Source organism: Sarcophilus harrisii, chromosome 3 (genome assembly GCF_902635505.1).
Source record: "Sarcophilus harrisii chromosome 3, mSarHar1.11, whole genome shotgun sequence".
NCBI lineage: Eukaryota > Metazoa > Chordata > Mammalia > Dasyuromorphia > Dasyuridae > Sarcophilus > Sarcophilus harrisii.
Window position 1 is genome coordinate 346,383,693 of NC_045428.1, and position 15,332 is coordinate 346,399,024.

Below are 15,332 nucleotides of genomic sequence, written 5' to 3' on the forward strand. Positions count from 1 at the left end.
TTTTGTTTTGTTTTCATCATCTTCCTGTTAGCAGAAGACTATAGTGACTAATTTATCAATATTTCCAAAAGTGATCTCAAGGATTTCCAGATTAAATAATATTCTGGCACTTTTAGCTGGCAAAAATAAACTGAAACTTTTGCCAGTTTATTGGGTGCATTTTAACTTTCCAGTTGTCTTCAGATAAAAAAAGAATTTCTAAGACAATTTTTTTTTTCTTTTTCCCTGCCTTGTAGAGTTCTCAGGAGACTTTGGCGAAGTTAACACTGGATAATCTACTTCTACATAAAAAAGAAAAAACATATCCAGAGGCTCTGAAGCATTAGAAAGAATGGTGCTGAAAGCAAAACATGTTATTTATCCCCGTGTCTACAAGTTCAAAAGTGTATTGTTATGAGTCAGAAACAGAATTTTGACAAACAGATTGAGCCCCTAGCAAAATTGGTGTAAAAAGGTAAAGAATGTCATGGATTATACCAGCAATCCAGTCAACTGCTATGCCTTCCACTCTTCCCAAACCATTTGTAATGATATCTTCTTTCCAAGTCTGATCTCTTTTAGCTCTGCTAATTTTATTGAAGCCCATGTCTGTCCAGTAGATGGTGTCATTTTCTATAGATAAAACACAGAATAGAATTAAAATTATTAAAAGACATCATTTTGTAACAGAATCATTAATTGAAACAATTAATTGAAACATTCTTCTGTAGATATTTACCATTGAATGTCCTAAAGCACAATATCTTCAGGATTTTGAATTTATGCAAAATGTCAAGAAATTTACAACTATATAATTTTAATAAAATGTTCAATGTTTTTGTATTTGAAGTATACTCTCATTAAAGACATACTTTGAAGCCTCAGCAAAACATGGAAGGTGAACTTGTATTTTTGAAGACTGTATGAGCAGCCTTAGATTGATTCTATTCCAAGCTTGATATACTTTAAATCTTCAGAGACCAATTCTATTCTCATCCAAGATCCAAACTAGCTAAATTTAGAAAAGCACACTTTTAAAACCATGGTCTCTAATTGATTGGATTTTGTGGCCATAAATCCATCACTATGGTATAGAGGTATCATAATCTATATTTATAAGGAGAGCCAGAACTTATCAGTATACTTGAAATACAGCAGGTACTTAATAAATTCTTCTAGATGGGTTGATTTGTTAATGGGATGGCACCCATGATGAGGAAATTAAATAACTATTATAGTGCCAAAGTAGTGAATTTGCAGAACACTTACTTTGATTTTTCCCTCCCCCTAATATTCCCTTTCATGGAATCTTCCTACAACTCATTCAAACATTTCTTCTAAACTAAGAAGTATTAAAACCTTTGTGCATCTCTAGAATTATCACTATGAAAGGATAGTTTCGAATGGACAAAGAATTACTAAGAAATCCAATATCAAGATCACACAATAGAAGGTTAAAGTTGTTCAGGGACTCACTGAAAAGGCTTACAATGTCATAGGTAAAAAATCATTAATATGTGTAGAATTCTGGTAAACTATTTAATTATCTATAGCAAAGTATTTAATCAAGAGACTAAAAAAGAGAGGGGAGGCTACTGAAAAGATTATTATATAGTACTTAACAGATCATACGATAACTGAAAATAGATGCATTAAAATATTTTTGAAGACATGGGAATATTACATTATAACTTTATTTCTTTTTTTTTTTTCTTTTCTATTTTCTTTCCTTCCTTTTTTTTTTTTTGAATCCACTGATGAAGGCTGAAAAACTAATTGTTTAATAATTGTTCTACTGTCTTCTGGGTATTAAATTTAATGCAATTGAGCTATACAATACTGATTGACTATGTGTACATATCAGAAAAGTAGAATATAAATAAGAATATAAGTAGAGTATAAGGAAAAATGTGTTCAAGTTCTGACTCTGGCATATCCCAAGTCTGTGGTCATGATAATTTTGTGAACATCTTAGCATCCTAGGCACTCTCAAGACTATAAGTTTCAGATGAGCCAGTGATTTCCCCTTTTTTAAAAGAAGTGCACACATGTATATACATATATACAAAGAAGTTACATCAGTAAATGAGTTTCTACCCTGATAATTTGTTAGGTATTTCAATCTATAAATGAGAGCACCATAATTCTGGATATATACACAAAGGAATGATATGTTTATATAGATTTTCAACTTTAGGAGTGACTTTCTAATCAAAAAAAATAAAAGTTGAAAACAGGGTAACCTAATTTTATAATTGTTGTTTGTTTATTTCAAGGTACCTCAAAAGAATGCTACAAATAAACCAATTCTTTTCCTACGGCCCCCATTATGGTTGACAGGAAAGTATTATAGGAGTTAGGGGGGGAAAATCACCAAGAATAAGAGAAGATTGAAGTCTAAAGAATTTATTTTCCACAAGTATGAAAGACATGGGCAATTTTTGAGTGAACTGAATAAGATATGTGATCTTTCTCTTTCTGTCATAGCCGAAAAATAACTGGCAATGTATGTGTGTGTTAAGTGCAGGTTGACTTCTCTCCTAAAAGAGAAAGTAAAAATGCTTGAGAAATAGCTCTTCATTCTTCAGATTATCACAAAGGTTGAAATGTTTCTAGAAAAAAAAATTGGAAGAAGGGTTTTTCAATAAAAACAAAATAAAATTTTCTGAAGTAATAAATGTATAAATTGACTTGTTAGAAGGATGGAGGATTACATGATTACCAAAAAAAAAAAAAAAAAAAAGAATGAGGAGAACCAATGAAGACGTCATAGATAAGAATATATTGGTGTTAGGAATAGCCTTAGTAAATTATAGGCTCGTCAAAATATGTAGGTATGTATTTCTCTCCCTTCTGTAGATTTATATGCATAGGCTGAAACCAAAATAAGACAAAAAAACTTAGAGAAGCAAAAGAAGAAACTAGGCCAAATCCACAAATAATTAATGTGCAATCACTGAAACTAAAATCCTTAATTAAATATTTTTGGCTTTTTGAAGGAAGAAAAAAATCTCCTTTAAAATAATATAATTTCCTTCTACTACATTGAACAGAAAGTACATGAAAATAAATAAATATGCATATTCATAAAGCTTTGAATTCATTTTCAAATAAAATTCATTCTAAGATACTTTTCCTTTTTGGATATATGACCCATATATTCTACCACAAATTTTATACAATAGGGTCAAAATCATTTGAAGTAGAAGTGGTTAAGATATCTCTGTAAAAATAGCTTGGTGAGGTAGATTAGCAATTGCATTCCTAACTGCATATATAAGTCAAAATTTTTAATTGATGTATATCTATCAATCAATATTTATTGTAGGACTATTACTGTAATGTCTTAGATTCTATTTAGGAAATTCGAAGAAGAATGACAACTGCTGCCTGTCAACACACACACACACACACACACACACACACACACATATTAGCTAGAATAATAAAATCAAAATGTGTGATATTTTAGATAGGATGAAACATTAACTGATGAGAGAAGGATTTACAGAAGAGAAAGTATTGTGTTGGACCTTGAAAGAAAGGTAAGATTCAATTCAATTCCATTTAATGAAATAAATATTTATTAAGTATATCCTATGTGCAAGAAATTGTTGGTAGGGGCAGCTAGATATAGTAAATCATAATCACAAGGCCTCACTTTCATAAATTCAGATTCAGCCTCAGACACCAGTTGTGTAACCCTAGGCAAGTGTAACCCTGTTTCTCCTCAGTTTCCTCATCTGCAAAATGAGGTAGAGAAGGAAATGGTAAACCACTCCAGTATCTGCTAAGAAAACCTCAAGCAGGATCTTGAAGATTTGGATGTGACTGAAAACAACTGAATAACAAAATGTGTGTCACTTCCCTGTAATATAATAACAGAAAACAATGCAATCCCTATCCCCTATATTTTATTGAAATAATTGATTGTGTATTCAGGTATGTAAATTGAAGAGGCCAAAGCAATGAATCATTGGGATATATGATTCTTTGTGGATTGTAGAGCTTTGTGAAGCTCTAAATGTCTAAATGAAGACATTTTCTATGCTACCCACTACTAATGCCCTACTTCTAAAATATATTTCATGTATACTGTATATATCTTAAATCTATAGTTATTTGCTTGTAATCTCCCCCAGGAATGTAAGCTCCTTAAAAACAAGAAATTTGTGGATGTGTGTGTGTGTGTGTGTGTGTGTGTGTGTGTGTGAATCAGTGCTTGGTATGGTATCCAGCACATGATAAATATTTACTCAATGCTGTTTGATTGACTTCTCCAATGATGTTAATTGTTGAAGCAATTCAATGATAATGATTCAGATAGACCATAAAAATTTGTGAACTAATAATAATGATGATGACAGCTATTATTCATTCTTATTCACATTTTTCAGATAGAGAAACTGAAGTAGATAAGTTAAATGACATGTCCAGAGTCACATATCTACTATGTTCTGACAACAGATTTGAACTAAAGTCTTCCTGACTCTGGGCCCAGTACATATTTTGTGTACTACTACCTTTCTGAACCAATCGATTTATTTGTCCCTTACTATGACCCTATTTTACCTCCACCAAATAATGCTAAGAGAAAAGGAAAACAATTCAAAATCACTATTTGCAATTAAAGGATATATAGAATGATAGTGAAGCCAAGTTCAACAACTTTAAAACATATATATATTTCTCTATTTAAACAAATAAAAATAGAAAAGAAAAAGAGAGAAAACATTTTCATGTGTGCCATAGAACATAAGAGAGGATTCAAAATATGTAAACAATAAATTTCTATTTTAAGAAAGCATACGTTATAATATACTGTCCATCTTTTCTTTATTTCCTTATAGGTTTATTTTGTTGTTGTTCTCTGCTGTGAACTTTTTATTTTATTATTTTTTTCTCTGTCCTCCCCTCACCTTCCTCAGGTAGTTAAGTATGAATATATTTATGTGCATATATATATATATATATGTGCATACAAACACATATAAACACATACATACATGCACATATACATATTTACATACACAAATACATACATCTAAAATGATATTAGCATGGCTGATATCTGTTTCTCTTTTTTGACTGAAATTTTTTAAATTTTGTCTTTGTCTGAGACGTAACTACCCCTATTTTTACATTTTTTCTAACAGATTCTACTCCTGATAATTGCTATTATATTTGTGCATATCTTTTGTTTTCTACCCCTGCAAACTCTTCTACTTTATTTCTATTCCCTAACTTGCCTTGCTATTATTTAACCTTTTCGGCATCCCAAGGATCCCTCCTTTATCCTCTTTTGCCATTCTTTCCCTCCTTTATCCCATTCCCATTAATTTACACATCCTCCTCCTTTTATATCTTTAGAAATTTTGGAAGGTTTTATACTCTTCTGAATATATATCTCTAACCCATTCCCAATGTGAATAGGATTTCAGAACTGCCAGAATTCCTCCCCCAAATTCCTGTGTCAGTTCTTGCTCTCACACTTCATTCATATAACATAATTAGTGTTTTTATCTTTTCCTACACAATTTTACTTTCAAAATCACATCATGTTCAGCTTTACTCTAATCTTTCTTTTGAACTATCCAATTACTAATGACAATTTTAGACATATGTTTTACATTTCCATGTATAAAACATAAAGAGTTTATCCTTATTGAGTCCTTTCAAATGAGTCATTGATCTTGACTTTTATGTCAGATTTTTTTTTTATTACATTCAGGTTTTTTTGCCACAAAGTCCTGAAGATCTGGCAAGTCTCTGAATATCTCATTTTTTCATTCATTATCATAGCTGGATATAATATTTTTGGCCTCAACCCTAGTTCTTTTTTCCTTTGCCTGCTCTTTTGGTTCTATTTTTAAAATAATAGCTCATTATTAGTGTAATCATTTCTTGTCCATCTTGTAGAGGGGCAGGGTGGAATAGTCCCTCTGGTCTTGAGTCTTTCTTCACTTCTCCCTTTTGGCCTAGAAGACCAAACAGAGAACTGCACCCTCGGGTAAGTGCCAGCAGTCAGCAGAATCCCTGCCCCACTGCTTCAGGACTCGCCGGGCATGTGCTAGTTCCTTCTCACCCAGGACCTCGGCATCCCTTATTTATTGGCAACCGGTATCTCTGATAGCCCAGCTCTGATGCCTGACTCGCCACACTGCCTAGGAAGGGAAATTTTCTGTGGCAGCATCCAGGGTTGTCTCCCAACCCAATTAACTCCAAGGGTTTCTGCTTGTTGTTTAGCACAACTAGCCTGGAGATGTTTACCCTTCACTGGGGCCAAACCTCAGTCATAGTATCTTTCTCCAGATCTTCTTCCATTGTCTGGAGGACAACTATTCTGCCCAACTCCTATTTGCTTTTAGCCCTTTATGTTCTCCCTGAGGTGCATTTGTCTTGTATGGCGGGAGGAGGGTATTTGAAGAACTTGAAATTTTCTGACTTACTCTGCCATCTGCCCAGAATCCTCACAGTATTTGTTTTCCTAATTCTACTGCTAACAAATATAAATAAATGGCATCTTTTGTTTCTATAATATGTCTTCCACGAAACATGCAAGAACTTTGTGGTTGGGGATTCTTGTTTTTTTGTTTGTTTTTTGTCTTTTCAGCAATATTAAATTTCCTAGCAGGATACCTTGTATATAGATGGCTTAACAATTTTTTTTTTACTGAATTGAATTGAAGATAGGCAAAATTATAAGATCGAAAATGGTAGTTAAGAAGAAAATCAGAAAAAAAAGAGAAAAAAGATTCTCACATCAGTCAGAAGTTGTGTTTAAATCAATATTGCTGAATGGTATAGTGCTGAATTTGGGATCAGAGGCTTGCAATGAATTCTTATCTTGGCCACTTATTACTTGTGTCATGCTGAGGAAATCACATTGCTTATGTGGGTTTCAATTTTCTTATCTTTTCAACTAGCTTTGCTCAATAAAAATTTATTTAGCATTTACTCTGTGCCAAAAACTGTGCTAGGTGCTAGGGATACAAAAAAAGGAGGCAAAAGACAATTTCTACCCTTAAAGAGCTTACAATCTAAAGGGAGAGACAACATGCAAACAAATACATACAAAGTTTATTATATACAGAATAAATAGAAAATATTTAAAAGAGGGTAATCACTGGAATAAATGCATATTATGCATGATTTCTTGTAAGAGGGTGGAAAATTTGATGGACTTGGAGTTAAGGAAGTCAGTAGTCTGAGCAGAGGAGAGAAACTTTTCTAGTCATGTGGGAAAACCAGAGTAAATTCCCAGAGCCAAAAGATAAAAGTACCTCATTCATGGAACAGTCAAAAGGCCATTGAACCTGGATTAAAGAGTATATGTTAGAGACTAAGAAGATTGGAAAGACAGGAGAATGCTAGATATGAAGGAGCATAATCACTCCTAGAGGAATAAGAAGACATTAAAATTTGTTGAGTAAGGGGTGAAGAGATCAGAACAGAGTTTTAGGAAATCACTTGAAATAATGAATGGAGAATGGAATTAATTCATCTGTAAAATAAAATGTTTAGACTTTAAATTTAAGATTCCATAAACTCTAAAATGAGGAAATAAAATAAGATCATTCCGAATGTTTGTTCTAACTTAAAATCAATTATCCTATATGCAAAATATAGTAAATTAATAGTATTTTATTCATTAGTTAATACAATAGTGTCATAGGGTTGGAAACTCTGTAAATAAAAGATATAAGAAAATAACATAAATATAGTTTGGGTTTAAGAAAAAAGAGCCACAATAACTTTTTTAAAATAGTAAGTAATGTGTATAAGGTCAAAACTTGCTTATTCTTTCACTTGTGAAGATAGAATAAAAGAAAAATAGTCTATATTCTTTCTGTAAGATTTAGGCAAAACATAAAGAAGTATTAATTAATTAAGTATTGTTAATTACTGAAGAAAAATTCATTTCTCCAATGATATTTGAGGATAAAATAGTTAGCCAACAAACTGCAGTGATGGCTTATGTATGGTCTCACTTAGAGGCATGGAGATGGATATATTGATTTCTAAAAGTCCTTTCCCAACTTTGTGGATCATTATATCATTACCTAATAAACATTTAACTGGATATCTGCTGTCTTAGTAGTCCATTAAGTGTTTGAGAGAGAATGGAGGCAAAATAATTAAAAGATATACTCCCTGATCTCAAGGATCTTATGATCAAGCTGGAGAGATACATATATGGAAAATAAATAAGAGTTATAAAGTCTTTTATAACAAACGCTATAGATTCTATAGAAACAGAATCTCTCAAGCAGATAGGTGTTATAGTGGATAATATATATCTGTACCTCACAGATATTTTGAGGATCAAAACAAATATATCTAAGGCTTCCTAAAAATCTTAAAGTTCTATAAAAATGCTATTCATTTCTGATGATGATGACCTAAGTTAGTAAAGAAATAGGAACATGCTACTCTGAAAAGTTTCCCACACTAACAAGTATTAGATTCTAAAGTTCTATCAGTCAAAAGTGGTAGAGAAGATTGAATAAATTCATTCCAGAAAAGGCTGCAAATATATGCTAACTCAAATGCTATATGTGTTGACTTATTCCATGCTCCCATCAAAATTCATAATTCTTCTTTTATTCAATTGTACTTTTAGAGCTGGACAAAATCTTTCAGATAAGGAAACATGTTTTACTTTTTTTTGATAATAATTTGCCCAAGGCTAAATAGTAAATTCAGGACCAGCAAACTCTTCTTTTTTCTTTGACATGTAGTACCATACATGGTATCATAATGTAAAATGGCAGAGTTTTGCTTATTCATTTTTTGGGGGAGGAAGCTTGATTAGTTTTGATCAGAAAATGGAAAGGAATGTACTACAACTGACTCTAAAAGAATAGGCTATAAAATAATCTTCTGTGATTTCATCCAAGATACCTTCACTAACAAACTTTAACCTACTTTGATCATTCTCATTCTATTTAAGAAGTTCTTAACTTGGGGTTCATGAACTTGGAAAGGAAAAAGAAAGCTTTATTCATATTAACTTCCATCTGAAATTTAGAAGCAGCTAGGTAACATAATAGATAGAACACTAGCCTAGAATCAGGAAGACCTGCATTCAAACTACAACTTAGACATTTACTAGTTGTGTATTCCTGGACAAATCATTTAAAAAACATTGTGTGGAGGTTTTGCCTCAGTTTCCCCAGCTGTAAAATGGGAATAATAATAGCACTTATCTCACAGGGTTGATGTGAAAATGAAAGGAGATAATATTTGTGGAGTGCTACCGCAGCTGCTATAAAAATGCTTATTCTTGTCACTTCTCTTCATTTGATTTTCCTTTCAATTATTTAGAAATATAATATTGCTAAAACATCTATGGAATTCACCCAGATTGTCAAAAGGATGACTAACTAAAATGCCATAAAAGGAGAATGCAGAATAACTCATAAATAATGTGTTTCATTTTTAGAATGATAAGATTTATAGCAACTGTGACCTTGCAAATTAAAATGGCCTACATCTATATGTGCATAGTTAAATGATCATGCTTTCATTCTATCTTATAGAAAACTTCCTTTGAATGTATGTAGGTGACAAGATGGTGGTCTTAGGAAGGTGATACATAAAGGTCAGAAGTGTCTTAATAAATAGTTATTTAATAAAATTAATCCTTTATTGAATACTTATTATGTGCATAGCATTGTGCTAAATACTGAAAGAAGGATGACCATTGATGATAGTGTGTGTGTTTATTCTTCAAGACAAGCTAGATTTTCATAGAGTAAAAGTGGATAAAGTGCTGAGACTGAAGGTTCAAAGACCTGAGTTCAAATATGACTTCAAACACTTAATAGTTGGATGATAATGGACATATCAGTTAATCTTTTTCTACCTCAGATTCCTTTGCTATAAAATAGGGATAATAATAGTCCCCACTTCATAAGGTTTTTGTGAGTATCAAAGGTTATGTTTATAAAGTACTTAACACAGTCTAGCACATAGTAGACATTTAATAAATACTTCTTGCTTTCTCAAGAAACATACAATTAGGAGACAATGTAAGGCAGTATATCATTAAAAGGTAAATTACAGAGTTGAGTTACAGATGTAAAAGTTTATCAGATGATCTACAAAAGCTTCAAAAGGAATGTGGGGATTAAATATGGTTGTTTAAAGTAGGTGAAAATTTAAATAGTGCAGAAGACAGGGAATGATACTATAAGGGTTCAAATGCTAAATCATTTATTTAGCTCCAAAAATGTACCAATAATAAGGGTCCTAAGATAACTCAAACAAATTCCTTACACCTTGGTCAAGTCTATTCATGGGAAGTGATTAGATCATCATATCAATAATCTAAAGACTTGCTGTGTCTTTCTGAGCATATAGGAAATTGGCTTCAGTGACAGTGGTAAACATTATGATGACAGCTGAACTTGAACACAGGCATAGACTAAGCTAGACTTTCTGTTTATTTCCAGTTTTAGTAAGTACTTTTCATAAACATTTTTTCTGGTTAATAAAGATAAAGTTCTTGATGCCCAGTATTAAAGAAGAGTCAGTAATAACCTACTAATGAATTACATTTGTTTCTCTCATTTTGAGAAAGGCAAATCAATACAAACTCTAATGGGCAATTTTCCTATAGAAACAAATCACTAAGAACTTCAACTTGGGAGTAAATAAAATAAAATATACAGACTTCAAAGGTTTTGAATATCTTAATCCCCTTAAGGTACAGTGTTATGAAACCTTAGTTAATGTACATTCTCTCTTAAATTACTCTTTTATCAAACAAGAAATATATGCCCATCTGGCTTTTATATCTTGAATAGAATTTGCATTAAACAGTTATTATAAAAGCAATTCTATTTTGAGGTTTTGAACTGTTTGCTCTCAGGGTAACAAAAAGTATCTTTCACATTTTCCCAAGCTTTCACTTTTTCCACCTCTTCAAAGCAATCTAACTGTGTTGTTTTTCATATGTATTAAGTTAGATCTTGCAGCAATTCTGTGCCTAATTTGGACTTTCAGGTAGCATATGAGATCTTAAATTTCCTGTCACACTCTCATCATCTTCAGATTATAGGAATTTGGGTAGCAGCTCTAAAAGGGGATCATGCTAATTTATTCTGTTTTAGGTTTACAAAGGCTAGCTGTAAAGTTGAGACAGTATTTTGAATACTTTTATCTTGAGGGGACACCTACTCAAAGATATTACTTTACAAAATCATCGACCTCTTTCAAAAAATGCTGCCACTCTTTTCCCATCAAATTTGTGAGAAACAAAAATGTAGCACTCTCACTTCCCAAATGTACTCCTTTGTGTTGCAACAAATAATGAGTAAAAGTAAGGAATGAAATTTTTATCAGGAAAGAGAAAAGCAAACGATATAATATAGAAATTCATGATTTCATTCATCCTTCAGACTTGAAATCATAAGGAAAATAATGAATTGAAAAATTCATAAAATGCTAAAAATAAAAAAACTAAACAACCTTATTATTCAAATCATATTTCTGCAGATATAAGAAGGCATAAAACTACCTCCAGTCAATCCAATCAAAAATGCATCTATGAAGTACCCACTATATTCAAGACACTATACTGATGTGGAAATTTTAGTACTAAATAACTTTTTTTCTGGAGGAATTTTGAAAATAAAATATTTTTAAATAGAGTATTTTTTTTCTTAAGACTCTAACCTAAACAATTATGAAATAGAACAAAGCAGAGGAAGGAAACTGAATTTGATCAGAAATGATTCTGATCTTATTAAAGGATAAACAAAACTAAATCTAACAACTGCTAGAAAATAAAAAAAAAATCAACTATACAACATGTTTTTAAAGTTATATTTCTTTGAATATTCCAGATAAGAACATGATTAATTTTAATAAATCCTATCATCTCATGTTTTCAGAGGATAATCCTATCCCAATGTTCTAGAATTACTAAAACCTATTCTTTGAGATCTTTAGGATGAGAGTCTATTGTGATAACATATGGGATGAGGAGGGAAAGAAATAGAAGATTTCAGGACGAGAAAAGTTATCATTAATAATATTAAAGGTTCAATATCATCGCCATGCTCAGTGACAGTCTTAAAAGTCTACCTAATCATTTTATTAACAAGATGACACAGAGATCTATGAGAACATTGTGATATGATTATTTTCTAATTTGATTTTTACTATTATTGAGCTGTGGTTAACAAGATAGTAAAATATAAGCAGTTAACTGTGTTTAGACTTTCCCAGAAAGTAGTGACTTTCTCTTCTGAATATAATCTAACTTTCAAGAGAACATGAAGAAAATAATGATAATAATATTTAATATTAATTTTAGTGATGTTAAAATCTTCAGTTCACTATTGTCCCATAGGCACTGTATCTTCATTGTAAAGCTATCTTGGAGATTCATGGTGGAGGAATATTATATGGTTGATTACATTTTTTTTAAGGAAGCAACCATTCTGAAAGTAGCCCAAGATAATTTAGTCTTGGGCTGCCTAAATTCTATTCTTTCAAGTATATGGCAAAGTTAAATAATTTATTATAAATACGACAAAACTAATTTTAATTCAATTAAAAATGAAATCATAATTCTAAAACTTTTGAGAATTGTGGGTAAAGAAACTTTTAATATGAAAAATAGATTCTAAATCATAAAAATTTTTATGTATATCACAATATCCCATTCAATGTCTAGCAGACATTATAAGATAAATTAAATGATATTGCAATATAACATTATTCTATATATCTACTAGAATAAACTGGGAATGTTCACACTTAAAACAGATTCATTGAAATATAAACCCAGATTAATTAAAGTTGATAACATTTCTTATTAAACCTATTTAGGATCTATTTACATTATATAGTTTCAACTATGGCATCTAAAGAATAAATTCCCTGTTAATCTGAAAATAAACCTCAACTTCTAGATCAAGGGACTATTTTAAGAATATACACTTCCCTGTATTTTCTTTCCCTTATTCTGAAACTCATTAGCCCTTATTCATATGATACAGTGGAGGTACTACACTGCCATAATTAAACTACTAAGAGCAACTTATATATACTTACTGAATATTGCTATATTCAGAAATTTTCATACATAGAACTTTCTCTACCTATTCTTTGGTTTTATACTAGAATATTAGACTGAGGTAATTGGTGGTAGGAATTTGAGTGCTGGATCTGAAATTAGGAAGATACAGTTTTCTAAGTTCAAATCTTCAGAATTTTTCTAGCTATGTGACTCTGGGCAAGTCACTCAAGTTTGTCTGCCTCAGTTTCCTCATCTGTAAAATGAATTAGTGAAGGAAGAAGCAAACCACTTCAGTATCTTTGCCAAGAAAAATTAAATGGGGTCATGAAGAGTCAGTCACTTCTAAAATGACTGAACATCAAATTAGGTTATTTCAAAATGAGCATTTTGGTGAATTTGAAGTGAGAACCCAATATATTTAACTCAAATCAAAAATATTTATTAAGCATCAGTATGTCCCATTGTTGAATAAAAATTGGGATATGAATAAAAACAATTAAACACAAATATTTCTTGGTTTTCAAGAGATTTCATTCAACTGATTTGAAACAACATGTACATATATAAAATAATACCAATTAAATATAAAATTATTTGTGAATCTTAAAATACTATACATATGTTAATTATTTTAGTTATAATCAGAATTGACAAGATTTGACATCTGATTAGAGAAATGGTCAGTGGAGTTGCGTGAATAAAAGGAGACAAATATGGTTTCTTGGTGACTGAACCAATGATAGTACCTTCAACAGAAGTAAAGAGGAAGAGTGGGTTTAGGAGAGAAGATAATGAGTTCAGACACGTTGCGTATGAGATGCCTAAGGAATAGCCAGAGTAGGACAACCAGCAGATAGGTAAAGATTAGGGACTATCTCAGGAAAAATGTGAAAAATGAGAGGTTTCTGTTTTAAAGTAAGCTGCATAGCTGAATGGAACAAGAGAATATACAAAGAAGAGAGTCCTCAAGACAAAATCTCAGGTGATACTCATAGTTAGAAAGCTGGACACAAAAGATGATTCTTCAAAGAAGACAGAGAAAAGAAAATTCAATCCACAGTAAGATTGAGAACAAGAGGAAAAAAGAGTCATGAAAGCCCAAATGTGAGAGAGAAATAAAATAAATGTTATAGCAGATAGAGAAAGAAACATTTCTAGAATGTTAGCATGATTAGCACTCAAGGAAAACTCCAAAGGCAGTTCCCACTTATATTAGTTTGTGATGGAGGTATTGGAACAAATGACATTTGTAAAAAGTCATTTGACTGGCAATTTTGGGAAATATATAGCTCCTTTGAGTTCTGCAATCCATTTCCCTGTGCTCCACATTAATAGAGGTCCTATTAAATTCTATGTATGCGATACCACTGACCAAAAGAAATTTGGTGGTTTGAGAAATGGTTTTTACATCCAAGATGAGTATACCATTAGCATTAGCACAATTGATGAAACATCAAAAATTACTTACAAGAATGCATCTTTCATAAAGATCTAAGTATGTGAAAATATCTTCATAATACAGTGTGGCAACAAAATCAAGGGAAATTAATTGTCTTACAAGAAAAAGAGTCTCCAGTCTTACAACATATCAGGGAATATTAACTATAACTTTGGAAAGTCCATCCTTTGGCTCTGGAAAATTTTTTTGAGACCCTAATTTATAATTTGTTGCCAACCATGGTTTTACATGTCAGAGATTGCTATGGACCTAGCACTAAGAATATAAACAGATGTACAAGTTTCTCAGACAACTGTGTTCCTTGAAAAAATTGATGACCCAAATGAAGCTAGAACCCAGTGTAAGAGGTCTAGATGTATAAGCAACTGTCCTATGATGTCCGTAATACAGGGTGTTTGCCACTTTATTACAGAGATACAAAAATATGTGCTTAATTTTTGAACTGATAAAGGAAATGAATAGTTTGTAGTGAATATGGCAGTTCTTTTTAACTAAAATTACATCTATCTTGAGTTTGAAATATAAGATTGCTGTAGATTCATTACAATATTCAAAGGTAAATTTTGTTTTTATTGTCATTTCTTTTTTCTGTTTAGATAATAATAAAATTATATATGTGTGTGTGTGTGTGTGTGTGTGAGAAAGAGTTAGAAGAAAAATGGGGAAAGGAAATGAGATCATTGCAAGAAGGAATGGAAAAAAGCATATAATGCCCTACAAAATAGATATGAAAAAGACACCAATTCACTGAAAAAAAAAATTTGTGAATTGGAAAACAATTCAATTGGTCAATTACAAAAGGAGCTAAAAAAGGTAACTGAAGAAAATATCAGAATTTATTATGCTTGAGGTGAAGTTAAA

The 15,332-nt window shown here is 31.4% G+C and overlaps 1 protein-coding gene across 1 annotated transcript in view; it reads right to left on the reverse strand.

Annotated features, from left to right (window-relative positions):
- LRP1B (LDL receptor related protein 1B) overlaps positions 1–15,332 on the reverse strand; it is a 2,378,573-nt gene that overhangs the window by 595,779 nt on the left and 1,767,462 nt on the right. Inside the window, exon 36 of the mRNA XM_031963676.1 lies at positions 478–612. Coding sequence (XP_031819536.1) covers positions 478–612 — 135 coding nt within the window. The remainder of the gene's footprint in view (positions 1–477; positions 613–15,332) is intronic.